General features: G+C 41.0%; 1 protein-coding gene across 7 annotated transcripts in view; it reads left to right on the top strand.

Annotated features, from left to right (window-relative positions):
• The window catches only part of LOC111253257 (uncharacterized), a 63,760-nt gene that overhangs the window by 17,015 nt on the left and 19,177 nt on the right, over positions 1-27,568 (top strand). For 6 of the 7 annotated variants that reach the window (XM_086992479.1, XM_086992482.1, XM_086992481.1 and 3 more), the window contains exons 2-21: positions 357-479; positions 5,807-5,912; positions 7,303-7,398; positions 9,033-9,089; positions 9,248-9,424; positions 10,191-10,361; positions 11,425-11,623; positions 12,346-12,470; positions 13,987-14,159; positions 14,977-15,113; positions 16,177-16,477; positions 16,784-17,013; positions 18,999-19,182; positions 20,062-20,193; positions 23,493-23,672; positions 24,566-24,837; positions 25,294-25,690; positions 25,970-26,094; positions 26,400-26,570; positions 26,713-27,429. In XM_086992479.1, the coding sequence (XP_086848605.1) occupies positions 357-479; positions 5,807-5,912; positions 7,303-7,398; positions 9,033-9,089; positions 9,248-9,424; positions 10,191-10,361; positions 11,425-11,623; positions 12,346-12,470; positions 13,987-14,159; positions 14,977-15,113; positions 16,177-16,477; positions 16,784-17,013; positions 18,999-19,182; positions 20,062-20,193; positions 23,493-23,672; positions 24,566-24,837; positions 25,294-25,690; positions 25,970-26,094; positions 26,400-26,570; positions 26,713-27,429 (4,073 nt within the window). The remainder of the gene's footprint in view (positions 1-356; positions 480-5,806; positions 5,913-7,302; positions 7,399-9,032; positions 9,090-9,247; positions 9,425-10,190; positions 10,362-11,424; positions 11,624-12,345; positions 12,471-13,986; positions 14,160-14,976; positions 15,114-16,176; positions 16,478-16,783; positions 17,014-18,998; positions 19,183-20,061; positions 20,194-23,492; positions 23,673-24,565; positions 24,838-25,293; positions 25,691-25,969; positions 26,095-26,399; positions 26,571-26,712; positions 27,430-27,568) is intronic. The other variant, XM_086992480.1, reaches the window with a different exon arrangement.

The raw sequence follows: 27,568 nt of genomic DNA, 5'->3' as shown, positions 1-27,568 counted from the left end.
ATAGTTTGCTTTACCTCTTTTAAAACGTCGTCGAATTTTTATTATTTATTCATTTTTAAATCTAATCAGCTATAGTTAAAATAACATTCAATAAAATTTAATAATCAATAAAATGGCATCTGAAGTCTGCAAGATATATATTGACGACAACTATTTGGTAGTAGCGTCCGCTTTTTCTAGCAATGTATTCGTAAGGAGCTTGTAATACTTATTACACAGTGATAGTGCGTAAGCTAAGAATAAGGGCTGATTAGAATTATAGCCTAGGAAACGCTGACGGCCTATCGGATATATCGTGGAAACCTTTCCATATAAGAACGCTAGCAAATAACGAAGCATTTTTATTGATTTTTCAGGATCGCAGTGCACGACTTGGCGGTGGGACCTCCGTTAGCTCGGTGAACTCCGGAGTAACCCCGCTCATGATTTCATGCCAAAATGCTAATGAGCTGGAGGTAAAGGCCATCTTACAACGCAAGGTTCGAACCCAAATACACGTACGAATATATAACATTATACAAACGTATCTTTCTTTACCACTTACAGCTTCAAGATATTTCACCCGTGAGTTGATTATGTCAGTCGCCAGATCGCATAGTAATAGACAGGGGGAGTATAAACTAACTATCTTTTGTACATTGATTCACATAGGGTAAGATGCAGTAGCTCGTAAAGATTTACGAAGACTGCGCAATAATACTAATACGTATCTCTTTCTAGAAGCTAACGGCTAACGGCAGAAATCACTATTTAGTAATTATAATCAAGACATAAAAGCAGGGAGCGTTCAGTGAAATTTTTCTGGCTTTTTAGGAAAAAAGAAAAACGGCTACGGATGACTTACCTTGATATGTATGGAATTTGACTAATAATACCATAATAATGAGCAAATATGGTGAAAGGAAACGCCAAATTTTGATCAGGAGCCACGTTCCTAGTAAAACTCTAACTAATCTCATAAGCTCTAAACAAAATGACACACGCATATAATAGTTGAAGAAAAATTGTGTGAAAGTGTCGTACAGAGCTCTCTAGGCAGAGCTGTCGGGACAGCGTTACACAATATCTAACGTAACTCTTGGCCAACGAAGACAATGAAGGGTAGTTCTGCGTAACAATGCTCGATGTAAAGGGAACACTGTTTATCTCCAGACGTTCATTTTTCTTTAGTGAAGAATGTTCCTTATAGATCGTGTTTTGAAGAACTTCGGCCATTCAAATTATATTGAATAGTCAGGCCTAATTAATTAATCGTTTGCATATAACTCTTCAGACGAGAAGCTACGCTAACAAAAACAACGTCAACGTTATATCTGCACAGGGATATGTAAGCTCAGAAGCTCTTTAAGGAGAAACTCTAATGCACCTTACACGCTTTAAATGCCAGTCTCCTTAGGCTCGAAGCGAAAATCTGTGCTGTCGCCAGTTAATACGAGGCTATATAGAGAGCGTTAGTAGAACAAGCGAAGCCCCATTCAGCATCTCCGTACCTTTCGGTGGGAGCCTGACTGTAAGGCGCCTATGATCAAGGCATTAGCCTCGAACTATCCAAAAAACGATATGGCCGTGTCCGTGATAACGCGTTCACCTTGCCACATGTCCTTTTTGGATTCAATGAAGAAAAGAAAACAATCAATATAGCAAGTCCTCATTATGGTCGATTCAACTACGCCGATTGTACGGGCACTAAAGCCTGTTTGTAGAAACATGGATCATGCACATTCATTCAAGGTTCTTCAGACACACACACACACCCTAAGTCACTTATAGTTCTAGTCTTATATAGAGATATAGGTGGCCACACTTTCACCAAGTCTTTTAGGGTATGCGAGGCGCTCAACTATCACCTAACTACAAGAAAAACAACGACACAGGCTATTACTTTCGACAGATGGCTTGCCAAAGTATGAATCTTTATTTTTATCCACTTCTGTATTTACTCATGCACTTTTAATGGTCTCCAGTTGTCTAAAACAAAGAGGTTGCGCAAATGTTTGCTTCATTGAGGAACTCTCGAAGCGACTTTTATTTAAATAAATAAAAAGATTATTTTAATTTTTTTTTTTTTAATGCAAGACGATTAACTAGGTCGCCTGTTCTTACCAATAACTGTTTTGCGTTGGCAAAAATACGAATCTTCTGGCAAATACGTACTTAGCATTTTCTAGCCAATTTTCCATAACGGGAGTATATTTTAATATTGGTATATTACATATATTTACATAGGTACAAAAATATGTTTTAAGGATTTGCATTGCCTTATTGCTAGCGGTACAATTCTACACGTTTTTTTTTTCAAAGAGGCTTTACCTTTTGGCCGAATGTCAGTTGCACAGATTTTTCTTCGGAAAAATCGTGGACGTTTTCAGTGTCTCTATAAGGGCATTCCCTCCGGGGGTGATCTCATTTCTAAACAACGTATTGTTCTTCGTGCTGTTCGAGAACTTGAAGTCTTGTATTGTACTTAGATGTTTTTTCCTTCTATGGGTGTGTGAAGTGCGAGTAGGATGCTCTGAACATGGGATCATTGTATTGCCAAAAACTGCTGTTTCAAGGAGCGAATTTTGCGATGAGTCAGTCATTGCCCCCTGGTGACAACAATAAGTGTCCAAAACTGTGTGCTATGCCTTCTCGATAGTTTGAATTTCACGGTTTATCGATGGCGACGATTTGCTAACGCATATTTACGTAGTGTTCAAGTATCATATATATGCAAACATATGAAAGCGACTCAATTCCATAGCAGTATATACCGACCGAGAACCTTGGGAAAGTAGGGTAAAACTTAAGTTTATTGAGTTGCAAGCTTCGTAGTAGGCTTCAGCAGCCATTTCCGAAGCCTTGCAAAAAAAAGAATGCCTGTAAGTTAGTCTGTTGAGCCGATGGGGCGAAATGGCCACACGGGTAAAAGCCGGTACCTGCGTTCGGAAATACCACCAATCCTTTGCAAGTACGCTTTTCCTAAATTGACGAACAATTTTTTAATAATGGAGCTAACGAATGGGAAAAATCGTGACTGGTACGGAATAGCAGAGCCTCGCTCAAATACTGAACAAGTCTCTGCCTTAGCTAAATTTTTGGTTTTATTTTAAAAAGAAGTGACTTTTTTAGTACCAAAAACTCTAGTACAATTCTACCAAAATATGCCTTAACACATCCTGCATTGTAACCTTCTTTAGGTAGCTAATTAGACTAAAAAAGGCTCCAACTGTGAATAACTAATCAAATCAGTTTTTATCTTTACCCGCACACAAACGTGTGCGCAGTGTTTTTATCATCTAGCCTGGCTCATATTTAGGTAATTCAACTAGCGGCGCTATGTGCGACGTGCTCTCAAGAATCTTTCGGCTGTTTACAGATTCGAAGTTAATAGGCAACAATCTTAGCGCAAGGCTATCGTTGGTGGCCAAAATGTATAAAGCCTGTCAAAAAAATGTCCGCGCAAGTTTTTTTTTTGGCATTTATTTGCAACTTGAATTAATTGCCAACCAAGATAAACGGCACCAAGGGGACAGTATTCATGGCTAAACCCCTAATGATTCATCCCTATGAAGCGGCATCTGGGACGTGTTCAGTCAAGATCGTTCGAACCGTTCCATCGTTTTCCACGCTGCTCTTCTTCGTAAAGAGTCTCACAAACTACCTCTCAGTACTGTAGTTGCTAGCTTGCTTACAACTAGTATGTGTTTGTAATTTCTATAGCTGCGAAGAATTTGTGTTTCGTGAGCTGTAGCGTCCTTAATCGACAGTACGACCTAGTCTCACATGCAACGATTGCGTCGTTTACTGTCGTCCACGGCGTTCCGTGCCTGCTCCCTCCTTCAACCAACAGCCAGATGCAGCAAACGGTCAACGCCCAGCATCTTACGGTGTTCTATACTCGACCTGATAAATGAGCAGGAGTTGTCCGACTCAGCTAGATTTTGTTATTCCAGGAGCAAACAGGTATCCGACCAGCTTACTCTGTGACTAATCGCCATCGTTGCTGCTGGAAAGGAGCCGTAAGAAAAACGCACTCTCGATTTCTTCATTCATGTCTGCTAGGACGCCTTAATGTCCGCGGAGCCTTATAATAAGATCTAGCATGTCGCCTGTTTCGGAAGTGTGATCGCCAGAGCAGTTCCTTGCGTCTTTTACAACTCAGATAACATATACTCGGGTGTCGCAACTGCAGGTAACGAAAGACAACGCTTGTCAGTTTCTCCCATTTTTTGCGCTGCTGCGAAATCACTAGCAGTTTCCTAAGGCAAGGGGCGGGCGAAGGCGGCTGGGAGGTCGATCACAAGGTTTACTTTGGCTTGCTCTCGGCAAACTTGGCGTTACTGACGACTAAAGAGAAATGACCTTGTGACACTGCCGCTCAACAAACACGACAGCGGCGCCGCTGACGTTCCTCTCGTAGAGGATAGATGGAAGGCTGCGTAAAACGTTCATGACTACGCCGACACATTATGGTAATATCGCGTAAAGTAACGAAGTTGAAACAGGATATTCATGGAGACGTTGTGCCAGGGTTATAGCTACGAGAATATTGTAGATGAGAAGGCAAACCAATTAAGGCTAAGTTATACGCTACAGCAGCTGGTGGTCATACACTTGTTTCTATTTGGTAAATATGCCAAATATATCGAATTATCCTCACCAACACCGATCTTTGTACCTAATATCCGTGGCCCACATTTTAAACTAATTTCCGCGCACATCCTCAAAGGGCATCGGGCGTGCTCCGTTTACTCAGTTGCTCTCATGGGATGATTTACATGTGGAACACTTCACACTGAGGTATTAGAGAATATTCCAATTGAAGTATTGAACATCTACCGCTGATACTGGAGTACCATATTTAATCTGTAAAATTGTGACCCTTCAAGCATTCCGTACAGCCGATGTCATAGTAATTTCAGCTACATCTGCGCCCACTCGCAGACCCAAGTTTATCAGAGTCCCAGGGTTCTACAGTACACAATTCGAGTCACGTTATCAAAGCCGGTCAATTTAATTAATTGAAGCTGTCCCGGCAGTTCGCTCAGCAGTAAACAGTGCCTCTGTATTGTCTGCTAATCTCAAAGCATCAGGCGCTAACGTAGAAAAGCAAGCAGGACTGGCGTAATGTTACTGTAAGTATTTTTCATTCTCTGCCGTATCTCAGCGTACACCTTAGCCTGATCCTGGTATATATTGACGCTATTACACTTTTAATCTTCTATTGTAAGTTAGAAGTGGTCGGGTGTAACACGTTCGGGAAATCTAAACTCCATCAAAGAGATTATTTTGTTTTTTTTTTTTGTTTCCTGATAAGAAAAAGGTCTAAGACGTCCTCAATGGTATCCTTATAATATAGCGACGTATCCAAGAGCCTCTACTAAATATAAGGGACAACCTAGTCATTTTTGCGTCGTGATTTTTAAAGCTATGGGACGGGATTTCACTTCGTCAATGTGTCAAAAAACTACGTATTTTAGCTGATCTTTAGCAAACATTTGTTTCGAAGCACGGGGAAAATTTGAAGATCAGCAGACAGTTATTACTATGGCAAGAGATAGTTGGTTAATTGTTTGCCCCCTACGACCGTCTCATATCGCCGTGTTGAATGAGCATAGTAATCTAGTGGCATAATTAACTAGGCCAATTTTGTTAATTTACAGTTACGAAGAAAATCTATGAAACTTCATGAGGAATTCTCATCTCGACCAAAAGGAACTGACATTTACCGCTATTACAAAAGTGAGCGCTGATTGAAGTCGTTTACAAAGGTCACTATCCAGTTGTCTAACTAATGACATTATGTTTATGTGTCAATTTCTAGTCGGAAGCAGCATCCGTACGAGATAGGACAGGCAAAACGGCGCTTCATTATTGTGCCGAAAATCTTACCACTGCGTGCGCAGAGCTTCTTCTACATTATGATCCAGGTAAAGAAAAATTGCTGGAATTGTAAGTTTGAAATTGTCATTAATTAAATTCGGTATCTCTTGGCGACACAAGGATTGCTCTCTGAGATGGGAGAAGCCTCCAAGGTCGCTCAGCTTTACGTCTGTGTCGTGCCTTGACGTATGTCGAGATGGGCACTTCTTTGTATCCAATATCCGTAATTTCAATCATGTAGTTACCTACCGCAGCAGTTTTTTTGACCTATTGAGAGCTAACCCTGAAAGCCTCCGTGCGAATGAATTTCAGCTAATTCTGACTAAAATATAGTTGCGTGTTACGGTTCCACTACTTGTTGAGCGTTTTCGTTATAATAAGGCTATGAAAAAGTGGTAGATCGTTTTGCGTCAGTGGTACATTGTAATTTTCGCATAAGTTAGCTAATGACAGGTCTCCTCAATGCGCCTAACCACAAATAACCTTCATTTGCTCAAAGTAAAGAAAAAAACACGGTCTCACTCGAATCGTACATTACGTTTGATTTCCGCACACGTTGAATTTGTTCACACACGAAGTAGACAGCACCCCCTGACATCAAGGTATCGCATAAACAAATGTATTCAAACCAGATCTGACTACCCTTAGACAGTTCCCATGTGTACGCCGTCGAAATTTTCCAATCAAGCTTACCTACGCATCTGCGTCCATAATACGAATCTGACACGTGTGGCAGTAAAGTAGAATTTCTCAAATCGTTCGAGCGAAGTGATGTTCCTATCTATTCGTATGTTTTTTTTCCCTGTTCACCCAGGCCCTCTTCATTGTTACTACCAAATCTCCATGGTTATTTTTCTCCAAAAATTATTTACTACTTTTTCGCTGCTTCCTTCGATTGTTAGCCTTATAAATGAACAAAATCTTCTGTAAGGTCAAATCTGAAACCGAATGTTTCGTGAATTGAAATTAATTTTTTTCCGTTTCGTGTGATGTCTATGGCAATTGCTGCTGGCGTCCACACGAACACAGACCCCTATATATCGCAGTATGCGAGACGCTATGGGCAGTTCCTCTACACCTGCGTAAAGATGTCACCTGAATTAGTAATAACGCCACGTGTTTTACAGAGTTCGAGATAAATGAACTATGTAGGACTTCAATACTGGAATACGTGTATACGAACTATTGAAAACTGTTCGACCTATAATACGTTGTTCGCTCAGTGCATGGATCAGAAGTAGGGGATCGAAGCGGAACTAAGCTTTCCCCACCTGACAAATTATTTAGATCCTGTCGTTCTGTGATCTATATGCTGTTTGTTCTTCATTACGACTGTGAACTTGACAGAGGAAACCTCGTAAACTATAGATCGTACAGAATAGAGATGTAATTACAACTTAATTCTAATTAATGTTGTGTTGTTCCTTCTTATGTTAGGGTTACTGAATGTTCAGGATGAAGACGGTTATACGGCCCTGCACTTCGCCGTAATCAGTGGGAACAGAACGATCACGATGTACCTTATTGACAAAGGTTAGCAGGGAAGCAAACCACAACGCTTGTTTACTGTGGCTTGCGACCAGAGGATGATACAGGGGCATCGCATATTTTTTCCTGGCATCCTTCAATTTCATTCAAGTTAGAAGTCGTTAGCATAACGCCGTTGACATTTAGCAGGCACTCATGTAAAAGAACAGCTTTCCCTGTCTTTCTATACGGCGTATAATCGATCACTATCACATACCCTGAGGTCTAAGCAATATGACTGATATTTATCTAGTAAGTGTTAGCTATGTAAGTGTTTTTTCCGAGTTCAAAGGATTGTCAAAACTAGGCTGTAACTACAACACTGTTTTTCAACTAGACGTTATTATTCGATATGTACTACATGAGAGCACTATTGTGCAGCACGAGAGTAACAGTTAACCAGCATCACTGAGATGTAACCGAACCTAAAAGAACCAAAGCAGTACAAAAAAAGGTGTAGCTGACCCTATTTTTCTGTGTTCTACTTTCGAATTATGATTCTCGGGGTTTGCTGCCTGCTATTATCATCCTTCGCTCCCCCCCGAGTTTTTGGTCACTACGAAAAAGTCCGCCGTCTCGGCCAAATGAAACGCTACCTATCCTAAGCTGACTCTCGATACCAATCATAGCAAATCATAACAACTCGCACACCAAATAGTACACGGGCTTTTACCTTTTTGGTCCTCTCCGGAAGCCCAATTGAATGAACAGAATAGAATCAATTTTCAAAGAGCGGTTTGCAAAAGTGAGCGAGTTCTACAGCGGAATAGATATAGTTGTCATCTCTACTGATAAACGATAAGTTTTAATTACTTGTACGCTGCCCAAAGGCAGCTTTTTCGTGCATTGATCCTATTGTCGTCACGTCAAGTACGCACATTCATCGTATCCCCAATACGCCGCTTGATCTAACATTGAGATCACCGGTGTAGGACACTGGGTTCTCCACCGCAAAAGAACTCTAAGGCTTGTTTGGGCTGAACCGAAGGAGCAAATGCTAGAAATATGAACCTACGCTGAAGCGGGCCGCTGGTCTTTTTTTTTTCGCTAAAAATAGACCTCGAAAAAGTATCTTAGAGCGTTTGGCAGCAACTCTAGCCTAATTCCCCACGCACCGTTGCAGTTACTTTACCGTAACAGCAGGTCGGTCGGTTTCAAACTTCTATATATGGCTGTACACTGCTAATAGACATTAACTTAAAATGTACGTAGCCATGCTCAATCGCTATGATGCCGAAGTAGCAACGTCTCTGTTCAGTAGACTGAGTTATATGTCAGGTGGAACTTTTCGCTGAAAGAAATAAGCCGCAATGCCAAGCATTTGAAACATTAACTTTGTACAAATTGTTAATAACTTAACAACTAGAGCAAAATAGTAGGAGAAGTTATCAAGCGAGAAATTGTCTCGTTTATCTTATCTAGCTACGATTCAAAATCACCGCCTCATCGTATACAGATTTATTCTATAAGTACAATACGTTACACAACTTACGTGCCCAATACTTACGTAGCTAACACTTATTTGTAAATCCCTAACGCAAAGCAATTGAAGATAGTATGTTACATAGTTATAGCCGATTGGATCGTTCCAATGGACTCGGCTTCATAAAATCTATAATATATCATTGTGATTCATTAAGGAGCTGATATCAACTGCGTCGACAATGAGCGGCATACGTGTATTCACTGGGCGACGGGTACGTAATCAACAGCATTACTTAGAACAGTGTGCTTAACATCAATGGCGATATTTTTCAATATTTCAATAGTGTACCTTGCGACCTGATTACCCATGAACGGTAACCGATGGTTGCGTGTTTTGCCCTATCCTAACCTGCGTCATTTACGTGCTCAGTGTGCGGTGAGCTGGAATTGTTGAATATGCTCGTCGAACTGGGTGCTGATCCATCTACAGCGGACGTCAATGGTGCACATCCGATTCATTACGCGGCTCAAATGTGCGCGCCAAACTCCGAAATGGCAAACGATGTCCGCGCATCTCTACACGTCTTACGTAAGCTTATCTCGCTTGGTAAGTGAGCATCCGGCATCTGAGGGAGCGAAGAAATTGTATCAGGATACCACAGGCTATAATGTAAATCTGGTGTCTAAATTATAGAAGCTTCCACCAAAAGCAATCATACATCATCCATTGGAAACCCAGTCAGTTACCTTTGTCAATAAATACATACAATTTCTAATGGCGATTTTTCGAACGAACGAATAACTATGAGTGTGGGCGTTAAGATTTAGTCTCTATGACTTATAAATGTAATTTCAATATTACGAGGGCCTGCTATAGTAAAAGCATGAACATAATTAGTACGTATATATTATCGATGATGACAAAAATGCCGGCCAGAAATACGAACGCGAAGTTCAGGTTTCCGCCTCGTGATTTTGGCAGTCGCCAGACCTATGACGCGCTCACTGATTGGACTGGAAATATATCTGTGCTTTTTCCAATCTAACTTCTCATAGGAGATAACGCACATGTGTGCGCGATGACGAGAACACAACATGAACCGACCCTTTCATGTAATTATATCCCGTTAATTTCTAGCACTTATCCTATGGCACAGATATCTTTATTTAGCATCCGAACTATGGCAGGTCGCTTAACGCATTGATACTTTGCTACCTGCTCATTAGAAACAAATGACAGAGCTCGGGAAGATGTTCCAGATCTAGTTTAGCTGTGGCCTGGATTAGTTAAATCCCACCTAACGTTTCTCTACGTTTACTCTTCTTTACTGTTCGTCTGGATGCGCGCACACATTCGCTTTGTCCTGTGGCAGGAGTGAGTGTATCCGCTGAAGACGCCGACGGTCGTGGCCCCCTGCTCTGGGCTGCGTCAGGTGAGACGCTTCCGTCGAAGACGTATTGTGCCAGCGCCTCAGCAGACGCGATTCTAGAGCTAATCAATGCCGGCGCCGATGTGCATTCGGCCGACAAGGACGGCCTTACTGGTTAGTAATTAGGACAGGAAGACGATCTATTAGTCATATTTACATTCGGTAAACACGTATAGATGAAAATAGTATCGGGCGTCTCAGGCTACTTTTACAGACGTGCTTTAGCAATACGCTTTCTTTAAGAGTTAGATATTTAGGGTCGGAATTGCGTATGGTCTAATCGTCTCGTTGATCAGCGTGTAAAAATCATTTAAGAAATAAATAGTCTTAAATAGTCGATCCCTTAAAGCGTCACCCACGCGCGATCCTGTTTATCTTATTGCCGCAATTAAACACTGATATGTAGATGCAGTTGGACGTCGCGCTAGGCGGTAGTCAGTTGTGCGTATTAGACTTCTCACAATAAAACCGCATCGGCGGACTTTATGCATCAAGGTAGTTCCTGCGGGTCTATCCTGTTTTGTTCCTGTGAAGACACTGCCCCAGGACATCGGAGTGAACTTTCTGAGCTGTTAAGTTCGCGGTGTGTCGAATACGTTTACCCCTTCCGTAACTAGTAAACAATTCACTAGACACGGTTGGTTTCATCAACGACGATAGCGTTTCAACTGATTAGGTTGACAGTTGAAGAGGATTTCATACATGACTAAGTTCTGGCACGGTGATTCGAATCTAACTTTATTGCGCTTGAAGTTTAAAAATATAGGCCCAGAGCCACGAGTTACGCCGTAAACGCGAATCACAAAGAAACTTAAATGTCACGCGCAGCGATTCTGGGCCCAGTGGGCTCGTCGAGTAATACACATAGGAGTAAATTAATAAATCGCCGTGTTATATAATGCAGACAGACCGCAAGACAGCCTATTGTAGAGTGAAATTTCCTGCTGAAAATAGGACACTGTTTTTATGAATTCTAGAAAAAAAAAAACAAAAAACCAAAAGATGCACATTTTATGTAAGACGAATGTCAGCAGCCAAAGCATTTGGAGCTAAGCGCGCCTTAAACTCCTCCTCTTATAATAGTTATCTTAGATTCTTTAGAGCCTTATATGCCCTGTTGTGCTTATCGTGATAGTTGTCGTCATAAGCTTGAATTGTCACGCTTCCTCATTTGCAGCTCTCCATTGTGCGGCGAGCCGCGGTCAGGCCGAATGCTGCGAGACGCTGTTGGCCCTCTGTTCAGCAGCTGTTGATGTTCCAGACCTGAACGGTTGTTCTCCACTCTTCTACGCCGTTAGTTTAGGACATGCTGATTGCGCAGCCCTTCTTCTCAAACACGGCGCACAGCCTAATCTGCAAGACAAGAAAGGCAGAACGTAAGATTTTTCAAAAAATATTACTTTATGTATATATAAGGGTGGGGATGCAGCAACCCATGCTGAGTTGGTTTGCTTAAAGAATAATTACGGCTATTATTTTTAATATCCAAAGACCATTATTATCGGAGATAGGTTTTACCAACAATTTAAAACGAGCGAGGAAAAGTGTCGAGAATTCGCGTTTCTGTTACATTTAAGCTGAAGTTTAATAGCTCTGTCCTCTGAGTCCGTTTGTCGTCTATCGTATACGGCTTGTATTCAGTTTGTTGGATTTTTTGTACTTCAAAGAAATCAAAGTGGAATAAATTATCGTATAATGGTATTAAAAACAGCCCTCTCTGTAATGAAGCTGCGTATTCAGGTACTCATGCTTCATAGCCCTGATAGCATCCCTGGTTGAACTTGAACAGATATCGATACTTCACCACAACGCTGTATACTGTACAATAATTAGTGAATTAGAATCTTTTAAGCTCATTCAAAAGATCAGTTTGATTTGTACTATGGAATTCAACTCCACTTCTAGAGCCAAGTAACAAGTATTTGTTAGAAAGGCAATGTATTTTAAAAGCGTGCGTAGATATAAAATTTTCAACGAACAATAGTTGTTTGATTTTTATTGCTACTGTCGACTATATTTGCTGCATCGATTTACTAACGCTATTTAGCTTTACTTCACCCTCTTCGTCTGCTCTAACCTTCATTTATTTACCTCGTAGAGCATCACACTGCGGTGCATCGAAGGGACAACTCGAAACGCTCAAGATACTCTTCCATAATGGCGCCAACTTATGGATACGCAATGCGAAGGGCGATCTGCCATTGCATGACGCTGTTTATTCAGGTACAGATGAAAATGTTAAGCTGATTCAACAAACTGTGACGAAATGTCGTATTGAAGATAAAGAAAAAAAAAATGCACAATTTATGAAAGTTTGCAAGTATTCCTATATAGATGTATAGCAAAATGTAACTACGCTTGTCATTGAAAAGTTCTGTTTCACTGATGTGCGAACTGATGTTATATATACATGTATACATTTGTTGAGGTTTGCGCAACTTCACGAATACCTCGAAGCGTTACATATTCCTGTACCTAGGTTTGAAACCAGGCGTAAGCACACGGTTTGTGTTTTGCTGGCAAGGTCCAGCAGCCGTCTAAGGTAGCGCTTGACAAGGACAGTAGCATCAGAGATAAACGTTCAAGTTTTTATTTTATTGTGGCAACCATACAAATTATTTCGGTACGCGAACCTTTCTTTTGGGTAGCTAATAGATATAACAGAAATTATTGACAGCCAAAGAGAAAAAGAAATTTCGCGACGACCCACAAAGCTGCTTTCAATAACCAGCGGCCATCGTGCTGCTATCGTTGTTTACGCTATCCAGCCATAGTTGGGCTTGCGTAACGAGTTCACTGGCGAAGAAACATTTCTCCATATGTCCGATTTCGCCCTGCCCCAGGCGCCAGCCCTTTTTCCCCTCTAACTCTATACATATATTTATAAGGTTACGTCCTAACGCAGGGGAAGGCTGGCCGCCAACTCAAAATCCTCAGTCGATCCTTCCTGGGAGAGCTACCCGGTTTCCATAAAAAAATAGTTTTCGCCGAGCTGATCTTATTCACAATTAGTCTTCGTGGACCAGTCAAGTTCTTACTTGAATACAAATTTACATAGCGATTTAAGCGATTCTAGTTCTGGTAACGTGCATTAGCGCAGCAGACTGGTGAGTTAAAAAGTGCATGTCGGTGGTGAAGCACGCACAACGGTAGATATTCAATATACGCCTACGTGGCGGGGAACAGTGCACGCTCTGAGACCCTGGTCGATTACAGGAGCTGAATCTCGTTAAGGCTTCGGGTGACCGAGAAACTTTTACTCACCGTCAACTTCACTCTAATCCACCCCTATAGTCACACAAGTTAGTTTAGAGACTAAGTACAATCGCGTTCCTGCCCATTTAGCCCAAACTGAAAATTTGAACCTCATTTATAATACATCGTCGGCTCTCATATATACGTATTTGCACTAGCATAGAATAGTAGATATTAAGTGAATAACATATAGTAAAGAAGTTGGTATCCTGTATGTCATGTCGAAGAACTGTACCCCCTCCCCCCCACCCCACCCACCCAGAACTGCATTCAGCTGTAAATATTTTCTGTTTTGAGTACATAAGCTAATAGTCAAGCAGTAATAGTTTGCAGAAGCATCGCATAATCCAAAACATTCTCAGAGGCTCAAACAGGATTCAGTCAGCGGGCTACAGGATCACAACACATTTCGGTGCACGTATAGACGCGCGTTGAACTAAGATATGTAACCTCGTAGTGACTCGTGCACTCTAATTTTTTGCAGGTCGTCGCGAATTAGTCCATTGGATGCTCGACCATCAAGCGTCATCTGTCAATGCGGCCAATTCTAGTGGCAAGACGGCGTTACATATCGCTGCGCTTGGCGACTCCATCGAGATGTGCAAAGTCCTCATGGACTTCCGCGCCACCGTGAATCCTGTTATGAGGACTAATAAGGTATACTAAATCCTCCTACTACTACCGTGATTATGAATATTTTACCACAAGCTGGCAACACTGAAAACAATGCGGAGTTTACGTGAACGAAACTATTGCAAAGACGCAATTAGTGTAACGTTAATAATATTGAACCTGTCGCCTGAGTTCCTGAACCTGCACTAGAATAGCGTTCGATGATTTTTCGAGTCAGGATCAAGATGTTCCGAAATCCTAGGTAGGTAGCTGTCCGAGATTGTATAGTGGGAGTAATGCTAGATTGTTTTCGTAATAATTCTGCATATTATGAAGTAAATGTTGGCCGTGCCTTTTGTCTTAACTCCGTATTTAGCTGTTACTGAAAACGTACAAATCTTGCTCTTATGCTAGATGCTGATGAAGATATGATACTAAAATAGAGATGTACTTGTTATTTTAGCAATTTCCAAAGAATTTTATTCTATTAAGTTACTACTACTACTACTACTATAAAGTTACGTGGAGTAAGTTGGTTACAAAACTAGTCGTTTCAGTACTCGGAGAAGTCACGGATTGTCTCAGTCGGTAGCCTATAGACCTGACTTTGAAACGCTCTAATTTGTTAGGAAATTACGCGGAGCGATGGAAGCTGCGTATTTTGCTTTACCAGTTCTACTAGCTACTAGAGTTCGATTTCCGTTATTTACCATAGGTTTACTCTAGTTGAACACTTTATTAGCCAAGATGATCTAAGATATATTCAGATAGAATATAACATACAAAGTGGATTTTCTTTGCAGTAGAATTCTCTTGAATTTCTTCAAGTTCCTGCTCTAACTCTGTTATATCTCGTTTACAGAGTGTCCTCATGACTCCACTTGATGCGGCCCTATCACGGGGGAACTCATCCGTGGCCAAATATCTTGTCCTTCATGGAGCCTTGCCTTTTTCCAAGATCACCGATGTTCATGATGTGGACAGCTGGTTACAACATAAGTAAGTTCGAGTTACGCGTGGATGATTTGCTCACACAGCCAGACTTATTAGTAATATGAATTTCAAATACCGGACCTATTCTTGATGAGAAACGTCAAAGCAAATCAGCATCTTTATACATCTCTTATGGAGTATAGTTTAGACATACCCAGCAAACAAAATCAATACCAGCATACATCTAAACCTCTCCGTATGCTTCGAACTAAAGTTATACATATATAATAAGCAGTTTTGTCATCCTCTATTAGCATCTTTCAAATAAAATTAGCTGGTTATTATACTGGAAAAATCGACTTTGGCAGGACGAATGATGAGAGCTCTGCTGTTTCGGGTTGAACCTACTCGAATTGGCCATGCTGTATAGCCCGCCCACTACGTTTATATATAGGTAGAAACAGCAAAAGTTATTTTTTTACTGTTATTCGTTTTGCCTTCAGCGAAGATTCCTTGCTGGCTTCATCTGCACCAGCATGAGCCAACGACCTACGAGTGGGGATGGAGGACGTCTTTCTTATTATTCATGAGAATCTGCGTGCAGTAGTAGCACCACAAGAGGCTCTTCCGTTGGGCAAGACTTGGCCGACACTCGGTCCTTTTTTTTTTCTATTCGTAAAAATAGGCGCAAAGCTCTGGGTGCAGCGAAAGCTTCATTTCATTTTAGCTGGCTAGACAAAATTGTGTTTGTCAGATCATAGAGGACTCAAACTAGGGCTGTACATGACGCGCGAGCAAATATGAACGGCTGCCAATCGATCTATTCTTGCAGTACACGCTAGATGTTCGGTTTACATTTTATATATATATATATATTATTATTATTGTTTATGTGAATTGTTCGATTATTTACATATCAGAAGAATAATAAGTTTTTTGACTAGAGGATTCCGCCTTCTTCCGTGGACCATCTCGTTTGTTTAGTCTGCCTTTACCTACGTACTTAACAGCAAGTACGCACTTATTAATACTATGAATACGATTGGTAGACGTTAAAAGGTACGAATAATTTTTGATCCTCTATCTAGACGATCTGTGATAACTCTCAATAATTTTATTCTGATCGCAGTTTTATCCAGAGCGATCCTGACGATAGTGGGGACAAAGACAATACCTCAGCTGTTCATGATAGCACATTGCCCCCGGGAAACGTCCCGCGAGAGAGTCAATTTGGTCCACGCACCGGCGCAAGCGGTGCAGTTCATAATCGGCCACGTTTGGGAGCTACGCAGAGTGATGAAAGGGGCACCTTTGTGGGAACCACTGGAGGTGGCAAATCTGTCCTGGATGCTTCTCTAGCTGGGCATACTGACTCGGGTTATTATGACACATCCAAGGATAACAATAACCCGAACGTTACCAACGTACAGGTACGACTGAAGATAATTAATTATTCTATGACACTTCAGTGCAGTGAAATCGATTCTGAATCAAAGCTTCAAATAAGTTCCGCAAAAAAATATTCACGTTGTATATAAAACGCGTTATATATATTATAAACAGAATCAAAATGGTATAATAAAGCATTGAGACCCGCTCAAATCACTATTCGGTGTATTGAAATAATTATAGCACTACCAAATACTGTTCCTATTATATAAGCATGAGCAATGTCAGCGCTTTTTAGTCTCGTGCAATATCTTCACAACATTCAATCGGTTTCTTTTGTATTTAAGGTTCTATTAAACTCGCCACAGTTTGTCCGGAAGGCGGATCAGCTGGCTCAACAGCAGCAGCAAACACAACAGGTACTCGTCTCAAAGAGTATCCAAGACCCTGTTGGAGTCGGTGGCCGAAATATCATCACGAATGTGTACCTTGGCGGAATAGGTCCTGGAATAGTCGACTATCTGCCCGTACCGGGTAACCCCGACGACGAAGCGTCGATTGTCACCAGCGCTAAAATGTAATTTCTATTTACTAAATTAGACAACAATTGGCAAACCAGGGTTTTTGTTACTTGTTTCATGCGTGTTTGAAATGATGTTTGTGAAAAATACCTTAATGTTGTGTGGAAAGATGAACATTTGCCAAGGCTTAATAGAGTATGTTGTTTCACGGAAAACGGCGCAAGTTATAGCTGCTAGACAACAGATGTACTCTCGTGTCATACGAGATTAGACCTAAGTTATAAGAAGGTCTTCAAACGAAAGCAGACTCTGTCTAATGGGCGGGGATGGCGCACGAGCTTGCGAATGAAATACGTAAGCTAAGCAAAATGCGCTTCGGTGAGTCAGGGGCGTCTTCTTACGCCCAGATCGTACAACATGGACCTGGTAGGCCGCAGTAGGTCTGCCATATATGTGACATGAGAAAGAGGGAACCGTGGCATTGTTGTCACTCAAAGCAATGACTTACGTTCCACTGTGGGAATCTGCTGAGTCTGACTTGAAACATTTGCCTAAGTAAAGATTTTACTGAGAACCTACCGTCTTCGAAGCTACCCGTGGCGTTGAGGGATGAAGCTATTGAAGACGAGCTTCGAAACGATATTGGATTATAAAATATACTTACATAATGCACAGTGTTCTATAAGCTTGCTTATATTGCGTTTCTGAAACATGCGTCTCTTCTTCAGGGCCAAAACTGACAATCGATCAGTGAAAAGATTGATTAGAGTAATATCTCTAATTGAGGGTAGTTAGGAAAAAAAAACAAGATTTCATTCAATACAGACAAACTTGTTGCAACGCTGTTGTAATGACCTGAAATCAATTTGATCTCGTAGATTAATTGGCTAAAATGGTCTAGAAAAACACTGATCAATAGACGGAGGCAAACATTCGAACATTTCCATAAGGTCGCACACTTACCAATCTGACTCTACCTAAAAGCCTTAGAAATGCTAATTTCCAACAAATAAATTTTTTGTCAACTATCGCTAATCTGGTAACATGGCCATATCTGAACCACGTTTGTTCATTGCTGCTTATGCGTCTTGAGATCGATTTTACGCATTTGATTAACAATTAAAAAAAAACGTATAAAAAAAATACGTCTCCGCCCTGCATTCACTAAAGACATGTTCAAAAATCCATGTATCATAGCAACTATAATAACTAACATACAAACTAAGGAAGGCGATGCACAATAGAGAAGCCTCAATACCAGCCATTTTTAACCAGCAAACGTCGATCAAGGATGTCAACTTCGAATCCGATCAAGGGCCGGTTTGTCTGCGCAGTTTGTTCCCATATTGGCCAGATGAAGCGGATTTTTATAAATATTGACAACACGAATACTGATTTTGTTTAGGAGTAAACAGCAGAGAAAAGCATTCAAAATGAAATATAAAATATATTGAAACCCTTTTCAATTGTAACGCATCTTGTTTGGTTTCCATTTTCCACGTTTACCTTAATGGGGCCTTGATCAACCAACGACAAGCGTCCATGGGAAAATCGGGTATGTATTATATCCGTGTGTGAGTTCCTCGGTCATTTACTTTTCTGTGGCCGAAGAACTTCACAGAAGGCTGAATCGGTTATTACTCGTTACGGTTTTCAGAGACTGTTTACATAGGACTCGCTAGTACCTTGAAGCAGGTCTTGTCGCTTTTGCTTTGGAATACCTGTCCGATGTGGAACTTGATATTAACAGGACGTTTAAATATATAGCATCCACCATGTACGTGTAACTGGTTGCTGTGCCATGTTTCAATATCAGTTTTCTTAAAAATAAACAAAATCACTTGGAGCATTTGAAAACGTATCACGATCGCTAACATTTCGTGCGAATATAAAGATTTCCTAAATATGAACATGCCGCGTCCGAAGATCACTATGTCCATTGCAATCGGAAGCCGCATCCCAATGAAGAAGTAATTTTCTTCAGCATCGTTGGTAGTAATTTTAGCCAAACCGTTTTCATTTTGGCGCCTTTCTCTTTCAGCAACGTTGTACAAGATGAGAACGAAAACAATGTTCTACTGACATCGAATATTGGGTCTGGTGTAGACCCCGTGGACGGAAGCAACCTACAGGTATACCCTGACGATGAAACTGATGCTTCAAGGACGGACAGCCGAGCGCGGAAGATGTCGACGGCGGAAACTGTGGACGTTGCTATAACAGGTGTAAGGGAATCAATATTGTTTGCCGTTAATGTTGAATCTCTTGAAGTAACACAAATGAGACATCAACGAAGTTTAGTTGAAAAAAACAGTTCGATGATATGCTTGCTTGTACATCAGAATCAGCTTGTCGCAATCGTTACGTACACAGAGCATGGAGCAAAGCGATAACATCGTATAGGAATTCGTCTCAATGACAAGATTAAAATATGTTTGTAGAACTCATCAGCGTCGAATAAAGCCAAATATGATCGTGACTAGGGATGGGGAGTTTACTGCAATATGGTTGCCTATTGGCAGATGTATGAGATTAAGAAAGAAGACAGAATTTTGGTCATTCACAGATAAAAATTGATCTTCCTTCTTCAAGTAGCTGAGCTAATTTCATATGCTAACCTATATAAAGCATCGCACCTTACATGTCGATGCTAATCGACGGTAAAATTGTTCACAGTACGAGAGAAAATGGTTGAAAAGCTACTCAACGGGCTATCCACATGCTGAGCCATTATGAGTTAGCCTGTGCTTTGAGATGTACATTCGATATTTTACTGTGCCATAGGCCCATGAAGTGGGTTCGGAAAAAGGCTAGAGCTGTAAGCAGATTTCAAATGGTATGCGATCCTTACCGTGTCTTCATTCATCATTTCAAATTGCGGATAGCATCATATCATTGAAAAATTATAAATGCATCTTTTCTAATGCATTGGATGAATAAGCTTATCATAATCAATCAGCGTCGTTTTGTATGTACCTGTCACATCCTGAAAAAACAAGCGTGCTTCTTCGTACTGTTTTGTGTTTGCTGATAACCACTGTTCAGTAGTATTTTCACTATTTAGTGCAGTTTCATTGCCCTTGACCTATCTGTTTGGCTATTAGTTAGAGGCTAGTGAGGGTCTGAGTGGAGGAGGTGGACCTCCGCCACCGCGGGCAACTTCATCGCCTAAAGGACAGCAGCAGACATCGGGGCAACAGCCGCTGGATGAACTCGACACAGTCGAGGCAGTTCAGGTTTGTCCTTCTAATACATTGTCCTTTTTTAAGCTATCTTCGTACGCACTTTACTGTTGTCCATCCAATTACGTGTGTGTGCAAAGCACAAAGTGTAAACATATACAAACGATAGCTGTATAAACGGCAGCTTTTCGTCGTTCTCACTCATGTCGAATGCGATAAAGTTCACCGTTCACTATATTTGATATTAACACTATATTTTTTCTTATTATTATTATAAACGTAAGTATATTTGTGTAACGCCAATCTACGCTTGGTGTGCGGTGTCAGTGTTAAACATGGTCACCACCGACGTGTACCCGTCCATGTGCGATAGTTGCATTTTTCCCTTAGGCAAAAGGTGAACTTAGAAGTGCGTTCAGTTTCAATGAAGTTGAGATAGGCATCAACAAACGAGTCAGCTTAAACTTACTCAAGCTACGATTGCGGGCGATCTTAGAGCGCCAGAAGGTGAGACGCGAACGTACTAGCTGTTTCCGTTCATACTGTTGATAATAATTAAGCAAGAGATGTTACTTAGATGAGGTTCGACGATTACTGAAGCACTTGTGAGACAATGGAGATAACGAAACTTGTTTAGCTAGGTTAACAGGCGTATGGTACACGTACGTAGAGCGTACGGCACCTAAACTGGGACAGCCTTTGGCAGCGTGCTCGTCATACTAGACACAGATACCAGAAGCCAGTCCTTTCTAGAACAAGAAAGCGGACTTGGCGGAAAATCATGCGTCGTTTTTGCAATGCAATCTCTCCTCGCTGAAGAAACACCATCCAGTATTAAAAAAAAATATACATCCTTGCCTGAAATGCACTGTCTTCGTTAATGGTAACGAGAGTTCTAAAAAGTCCGGGAAAATCTTCCATGAAAAATTCGGAAAGATACTGGATAGAGTTTAGATTCAGAGGGCTAAAGATCACTGAAACCGTTCTAAAGCAATTGTTGAAACATCTGAATTTTTTTTTGTACAAAAACTAATGGCCACTTTCTAGAGAGAGAGTTTTATCGTTTAGATAAACCCCAATGGTTAGTTTTTTTTTTGGTACTTTTTGCATGGCCATTAATGGAACTGTTGCATTTCTAGATCTTTTAGTCCGTTATCACGCCTAAAGGGAATTCTCTATAGCAGCGTGCGAACTGCATTTCCATCAGTTTAAATTTACCTATATTTCTCGGTACATGGTAATCATTGGAAAGTTACTTGCGGATTAAAAAGAGAATATTTAAAAGACTACTGAGCAGTATCGAGCTGAAGTTGTAATCGCGGTACATGGTGGTTATATTAAATATACATGATTATGAGGAGTGACACTTTTCGTAATTGTATGCAAAAAAATTTAGCTAAATTTTTTTTCTGCTTTAGATACGGTACAAACAAAAAAAAATTTTTAAAAATCCTAATTTAGATGCCGTATCCTGTACATGTATGATAGAACATCTATATCAGAATGAGTCGTTTCTTAATCTGTCTTTAAATGAACGAAATGTTTTGTATGTGTTAGAGGTGTCACTCCTAAAGGTCACGTGTATCTAATTAAATCACCTCTATTCATCGTTTCTACATTATACGTAACTTAAATAATTTTAAAAATATTCTCCCTTAAATTCAGAACTAACTCCGACTAGTATAAGCCGTGGATCTGCTTGAACTTGTTTAAGCATCGCTCAAATACACTGTCTATGCAAAGCTCCGCACGAATTAAATTCTGAGCGGATAGGGCACCAAGGGTCCTAAAAATGCATAAACAAAGAGGTGCAGAAGATCTCAAGAAGAGCCAACCATTAGGGTTTTTCTGGACGATCAAGTTGGCAATCAATATTCTGCTTATCAAAACGGCCGTTCGATTCTATATAAAGGTCCAGATGTGGATTTTTAAGCCCTTTGCGAAGCTTCGGGCTCTTTTCCTGGAAATTTTGCTCAGATCTTTTAAAGGCTTTTAAAGGTTTTTATAACTGGCAACAAAACAGGCTGTCAATTTCGGAAAAAAAAGGTTTTTAATAACCGTTTGGTTTCGTCTGGAACGAAAAAGATGGATAACTACCACTATTCGCTGAAATTCCAGAAACGATGTACTGTTCTAATGAGTTTTTAGTTGTTATATCAAAATATGGCTCTTTTCGGGTATCTAGGATAAAGAACAATGCGTATCCGCGAAGATAAGCAGTTTGCCAAAACTTGTCCGAATTTGGATCCTCCCAAATTTGAATATAGAAATTGGATTAAATGGCAATACCAACTAGAAAATCTAGTTTCCAAGTTCGTTGTATAGGATTTAAAATACCGCGCGCTAGAGTGGCTCAACTAAAGTTCGGGATCGTCGGCACAGATTACTTGCTCCCAGCGCAAAAAAGTGTGTCTATATCGTATTCGGACCTATACCACAACGCACCCCTAATACTACCACGCAAATGCGTCACCCACTACGCTATCACGGAAACATCTGCCAGCTGAGACACCCGAAAAAAGGACCCTATCAGATATTAAGCAAAGCTTAGCGGTTCCGAAAGCCGCCTGCGCGTAACGTCCTCTTGTTTATATATATATATATATATATATATCTATATAGGTCTAAACAATAGCATGTATATATTGTGAGGCAAAAATTTAGGTCCGGAAAAGTTTCCTTAGGGGACAGCAGACTTTGCTTGTAATTTCAATAGCGCTCCAACGTTTTAGCTCAAGTTCGACGTTTTTAAGATAAATATTTATAGAAATGTTTTCTTAACCTTTTATTTTCAGATACATACTATTATGTACATACGCATAATTGAACGGGGGTTACCTATAAAACTAGACAATTTAAGTTTGTTCTCTGCAGGATTATGTAACCACAACCCGTCGTACTCGCTTCTCGCCGTAGTTACTTCATTTAATTGATTATTTTCAATGTATATTATATAATAAAATGAATAAGTAAGTTTTAATGCCGAATCAATATTTACTCAGTAAGTGGCACAGTTTACACACCAAAATCGTCTATCTGAGCTACGGCTCTTTCGGCATTGGCACAAGGAACAATTCAATCTCTGCACCTATATGAGATACAATTCACTGGGTGCAGGAAAAGCCTAAACTAGAGACTAAACGAGACTTTATAGACAATACGTTATTCAGTATATTTTCATAGACATTCATTACAAATATTTCAACATAGAAATATTTATTACTATATTACATCCTAACAGTTAACGGAAAGCGCTCAGATCGATCGAAGACAAATACAGATCTTCCAAATTACTCATGTAGGTACAGTCTTTATGAGCGTGGTTCGTTACTTCGGCCTTGTTCCCTTTGCAGGAGCCTGCCTTTGCTCGAAAAGTCATGGATGCTGAGTTGCTGCCCGGCGTTGATTATTTCCTCATCGGCGAAACAGTTTCTGACACTGCTGTTTCGGCGATGCCCTTCGTAGAATTGAGAGATTCAAGTACAAGCCCTATTGCATGGCTCAATACGCAAATTGAAACTATCGCGACGTCGGTAAGAGATTATCGAATAGTGATAGAGTATGAGGTCAGACTTTTGTTTTTGTTAGGAAATTTTACGGGTAGAAAAGGCGTCATAGCACTTTCTCAAGTGCCTACTTAGTAATCCTAGCTATATCGTTCGAACGGTAGCCATGTGTAAAACTTAGTAAAGCTACAACAATACAATATATGCAACAACCTACCGCGCACAAACTATGTTAAGCCTTTATTGTTTTCGTAAGTTTTACCGCTCGTTAGTACAATTATTTCCGTATATTTTCTGCTACATTAATGGATATCAAACGGACAATCAATTAACCTAGTGAGGAAAACATGTTAAATGTAAACTTCTTTGAATTGTAATCGTATCTACCCATATCAGTATTTTTTCTGAGCTACCGCATTCCGTCGCAGAAATGTTACATACGTATATTATAAGAAGTAACATGGCGTAGAAAGCCGAAATTTTCCTTATAGGTTTCGAAATAGTCTTTCTTTTACTTCTTTAGAAATGTTCCGTGATTTAGAAATAGATTTGATAAATGTACGGGTTTATTGCAGTGTAATGTTCATACATTATGCTGATCCATACACAAATTTGTGCTGGTGGAACCTAATGTTAGGTTACGCAACGATACAAAAATCGAGTTTAGGTAGCTTGGTTGGACGCTCCATTTGAAAAGGTGACGTACTAGAGCGAAAGGCGAAGGCTCGAGTAAGCGAATCAGGCTCATCTTCCACCATGACACTTTTGATAATTATGTCCGTAGTCATCATTATGGATGTTATTACACCTTGACCTATAGGCTCCTAAATGACTTCTTACACCAAAAATGTCGTCAAAACAGGTGTAATACATGGGTATGATGTGTATTGAATATTTTGTTCTGCGTTTCCGTTTCATAGGACGTAGCTGTCGGCGGCGCGGATGATGCTGCCGTCCTTGACACCGAGGATACGGCCTCCTCCCCCATGGCCACTCTCGCACACGAATCACAGGGCGTCCAAACAATACCACCACCCCCAACTGAGGACACGCCTTGTAGTCCCATTGTTATCTCACCCCTTGAGAGACATGCGGACATGACTGACGGAGAAGCAATGACCGACCTAACTATGGATGCTATTAATGATACCGTGAGTGGTGCTTCTACCTCCGACAGGCCGAAACCAATCAGGTTAGTTATAACAAACATCGACCTTGTTCGTATCAGGTTCAATTTTTGGCTTTAAAAAGGTACGCAGTGAATATATACAAATTGTCGAAATCATCATTCTTCCGCTAGCAAATGTAAATAAGTGCCGACCATATTGGTATAGTTAAGAAATTTTGTTATATGCATATATTATGTGACGTGCACTTAAAGCAGATAGCACGCGGTACACTTAGTGCTGCCAACATTCATTGCCCGATACACACAACTTAAAATATTCCAAACTATCAGCATCGTTCATCAATCGTCTATAGTCCATCGGAGTTTCGATGCGGATTCGGGCGTCTATTGGGTGAGCCGTTTTGCAGCACACATCAAAAATTAATGGCAAGATACAGTTATTATATGGTACAGTTTATCGCAACCCATCGATGCAAACTTGTACAGTGTGCCTCATTGATTATTACTATGATTCTGCAGTACGTCAACGGCCGTGGGCACGCCGGTAGAATGTGTTGATGCCCACGTCGGCAGCTCGCGTCCAGTATCGAGAAAGACCATAAAGTTTGATCGATCCACTAGTCCGATTAAGATAGCAGCCTATAGCACTCCTCCAAGTGAACACGCTAACGAACGGGAAGAATCTGATCCCCGATCAAGGTCCGACCGAAATCTACAGGAAAATAGTCGTCCTTCGGATGATGCCGCTGCTGCGACAGGAGACGCAGATGCTGAAAGTCGCACTTCAAGTTCAGTTGATCTGGGCGTCGAGCTGGACGCGGGTACACCTGTTTCATTAGGAGAGCAACCAATGCCTGACATCACCAGAGGTGATATTACCAGCGACATGGTAGCCGACATCGAGAGACAGCTGATTGTGAGTGCTAGCGCAGACTGTTTGGACGAAAAAGCGTAGTTGAAGCAATATTCCGTTATTACTTCATTCTACTAATAATACATACTTCTATATTATTCTTGCAACTTCTAACACCATATCATACGTTTAATGAAATCTACGAGAAAGTACGTCGTATTAAAAACAATTTACGTTTCCTCGAATTCAGTTACCTGAAATTTATGGGACTACCAAATTTTCTTACACTAATACAATTATTAATTACATTGTATTACAAACATTAATTTCTATCAATTTCAGCGGACCGAAACGAATCTTGGAAGTCCACATAGTGCTATGCCCGAAAGCAATCAAAGCTCGGAAATACAACGAAAATATGCGAACGCTATGGCCGCCGTAGGTGAACAGTTACCCCAATATCACAGGTAGGATTTTTCATTATAATGTAGTGAAATATTAATTATTCATGAATTATAGCATACACTACTAAAACTGTTATCGTGAGCAGACCATATACGTTTTCTTACCTTATTAAAATTATTTATTATATTATCGATGAGAACCCGTTTTTTTTCCTATAATATTAGACTTCGCAGATTTTTTCGATGGCTGTATTCTACAGTAATATAAGCTTATGAGGCGTACATTGCTACAGCAGTCATCTACCTCGAAATAACATATACACAGATTTCCTCCAGTGCTTCGCTTTCTGCTTCGGCTTGCATGTTAGGCCAGGTACAATGGCCGATGATTCTGACCTCACCCGGCCTCGAAAGGTGCAGCGAAAACAACCACATCATCTCGAACACCACCTCGACTCCCTCGCCGGAGCAGGATTTCGAGGGCATACCCAAAATGTCAACGAAGATATCGTCAAGACGGTTGGCGATAGCATTCGCAGGTAAGCGCGTTTTAAATCTGTTAACTTTTATTTTTGAGTGAAATCCTATCAAAAATCGAAAAAACCCACAGGCAAATGACTACCTGCCGTCAGCAGTCAACTACTTTCAACAGAAGCGTGCCACGATTGTTTTCTCGCAAAGGTACCGACTCGAGCATAAGCTGTTCAGCGAACTCCAAGAATTGAAACGGCACCAGATCCGTTCCAAGCAGACAAATGAAAACGTTCTGGTAAAGCGAATGGTTGATCATTTTCGCTTGGAGGTTCTGGCGCCCGGTATGCGTGACTATGCTGGCTCTTACACCTTCCGAGAGTTCGAACGTTACCTCTATGGACAACTGCGAGATGTAGCAACAGCGGCTGATCCGGAGACGGCTGGCGGGTCATCGGCTCCCTCTTCAACCGCCTCTCCACTTGACCCGTCATTTGGTCACGTAACAACCGCAGGCTCAAGTGGCCCTTCATCCTTTCAGACAGTTACGCTTCCACCGCCGCCGTCGACGTCAACGGCGCTGTCACGACCAGTGGGTGTGGCGAGTCAAAGGACTCCATCCCCAAGCAAGCAGGCAATCGGCCGAAAGGCGAACGTTAACAATATGAAACCAGCCGAAAGACGCATATTGGACGACACTCCTGTAAAATTGCCGGGCGAACGTGAGGCCGTGAGTGGTGCTAAGGGGCTCAGTACCACTGGCGCTCAAAAACGAGTGTTACCCAGAATTGGAAACCGGGAAGAGGGTCAAGCGGGGATACAACTCGGTGGAGGTGGAGAGGAACGACTTTTTGAAGAAGGACCTATGCCTTCGCGTACGAGACGTGCTATAGGCCTGCGGCCGCCCACGAAGCCGACACTTCCAAGGTGACACATTTCAAACCACATTTGACATGTCGGAAATTTGTTGAAAAAGCTCAATATATATATCGAGTTGAGAGAAAGGCTTAGCGCAGGCTTGCTGTGCTAACTTCACTTTTGCATGCATTATCACAGAACAAGCCTG

The sequence above is a fragment of the Varroa destructor genome, unplaced genomic scaffold (genome assembly GCF_002443255.2).
Source record: "Varroa destructor unplaced genomic scaffold, Vdes_3.0 BEIS01000006.1, whole genome shotgun sequence".
In the NCBI taxonomy this organism is placed as follows: domain Eukaryota; kingdom Metazoa; phylum Arthropoda; class Arachnida; order Mesostigmata; family Varroidae; genus Varroa; species Varroa destructor.
This window is presented reverse-complemented; position numbering and strand designations above follow the sequence as displayed.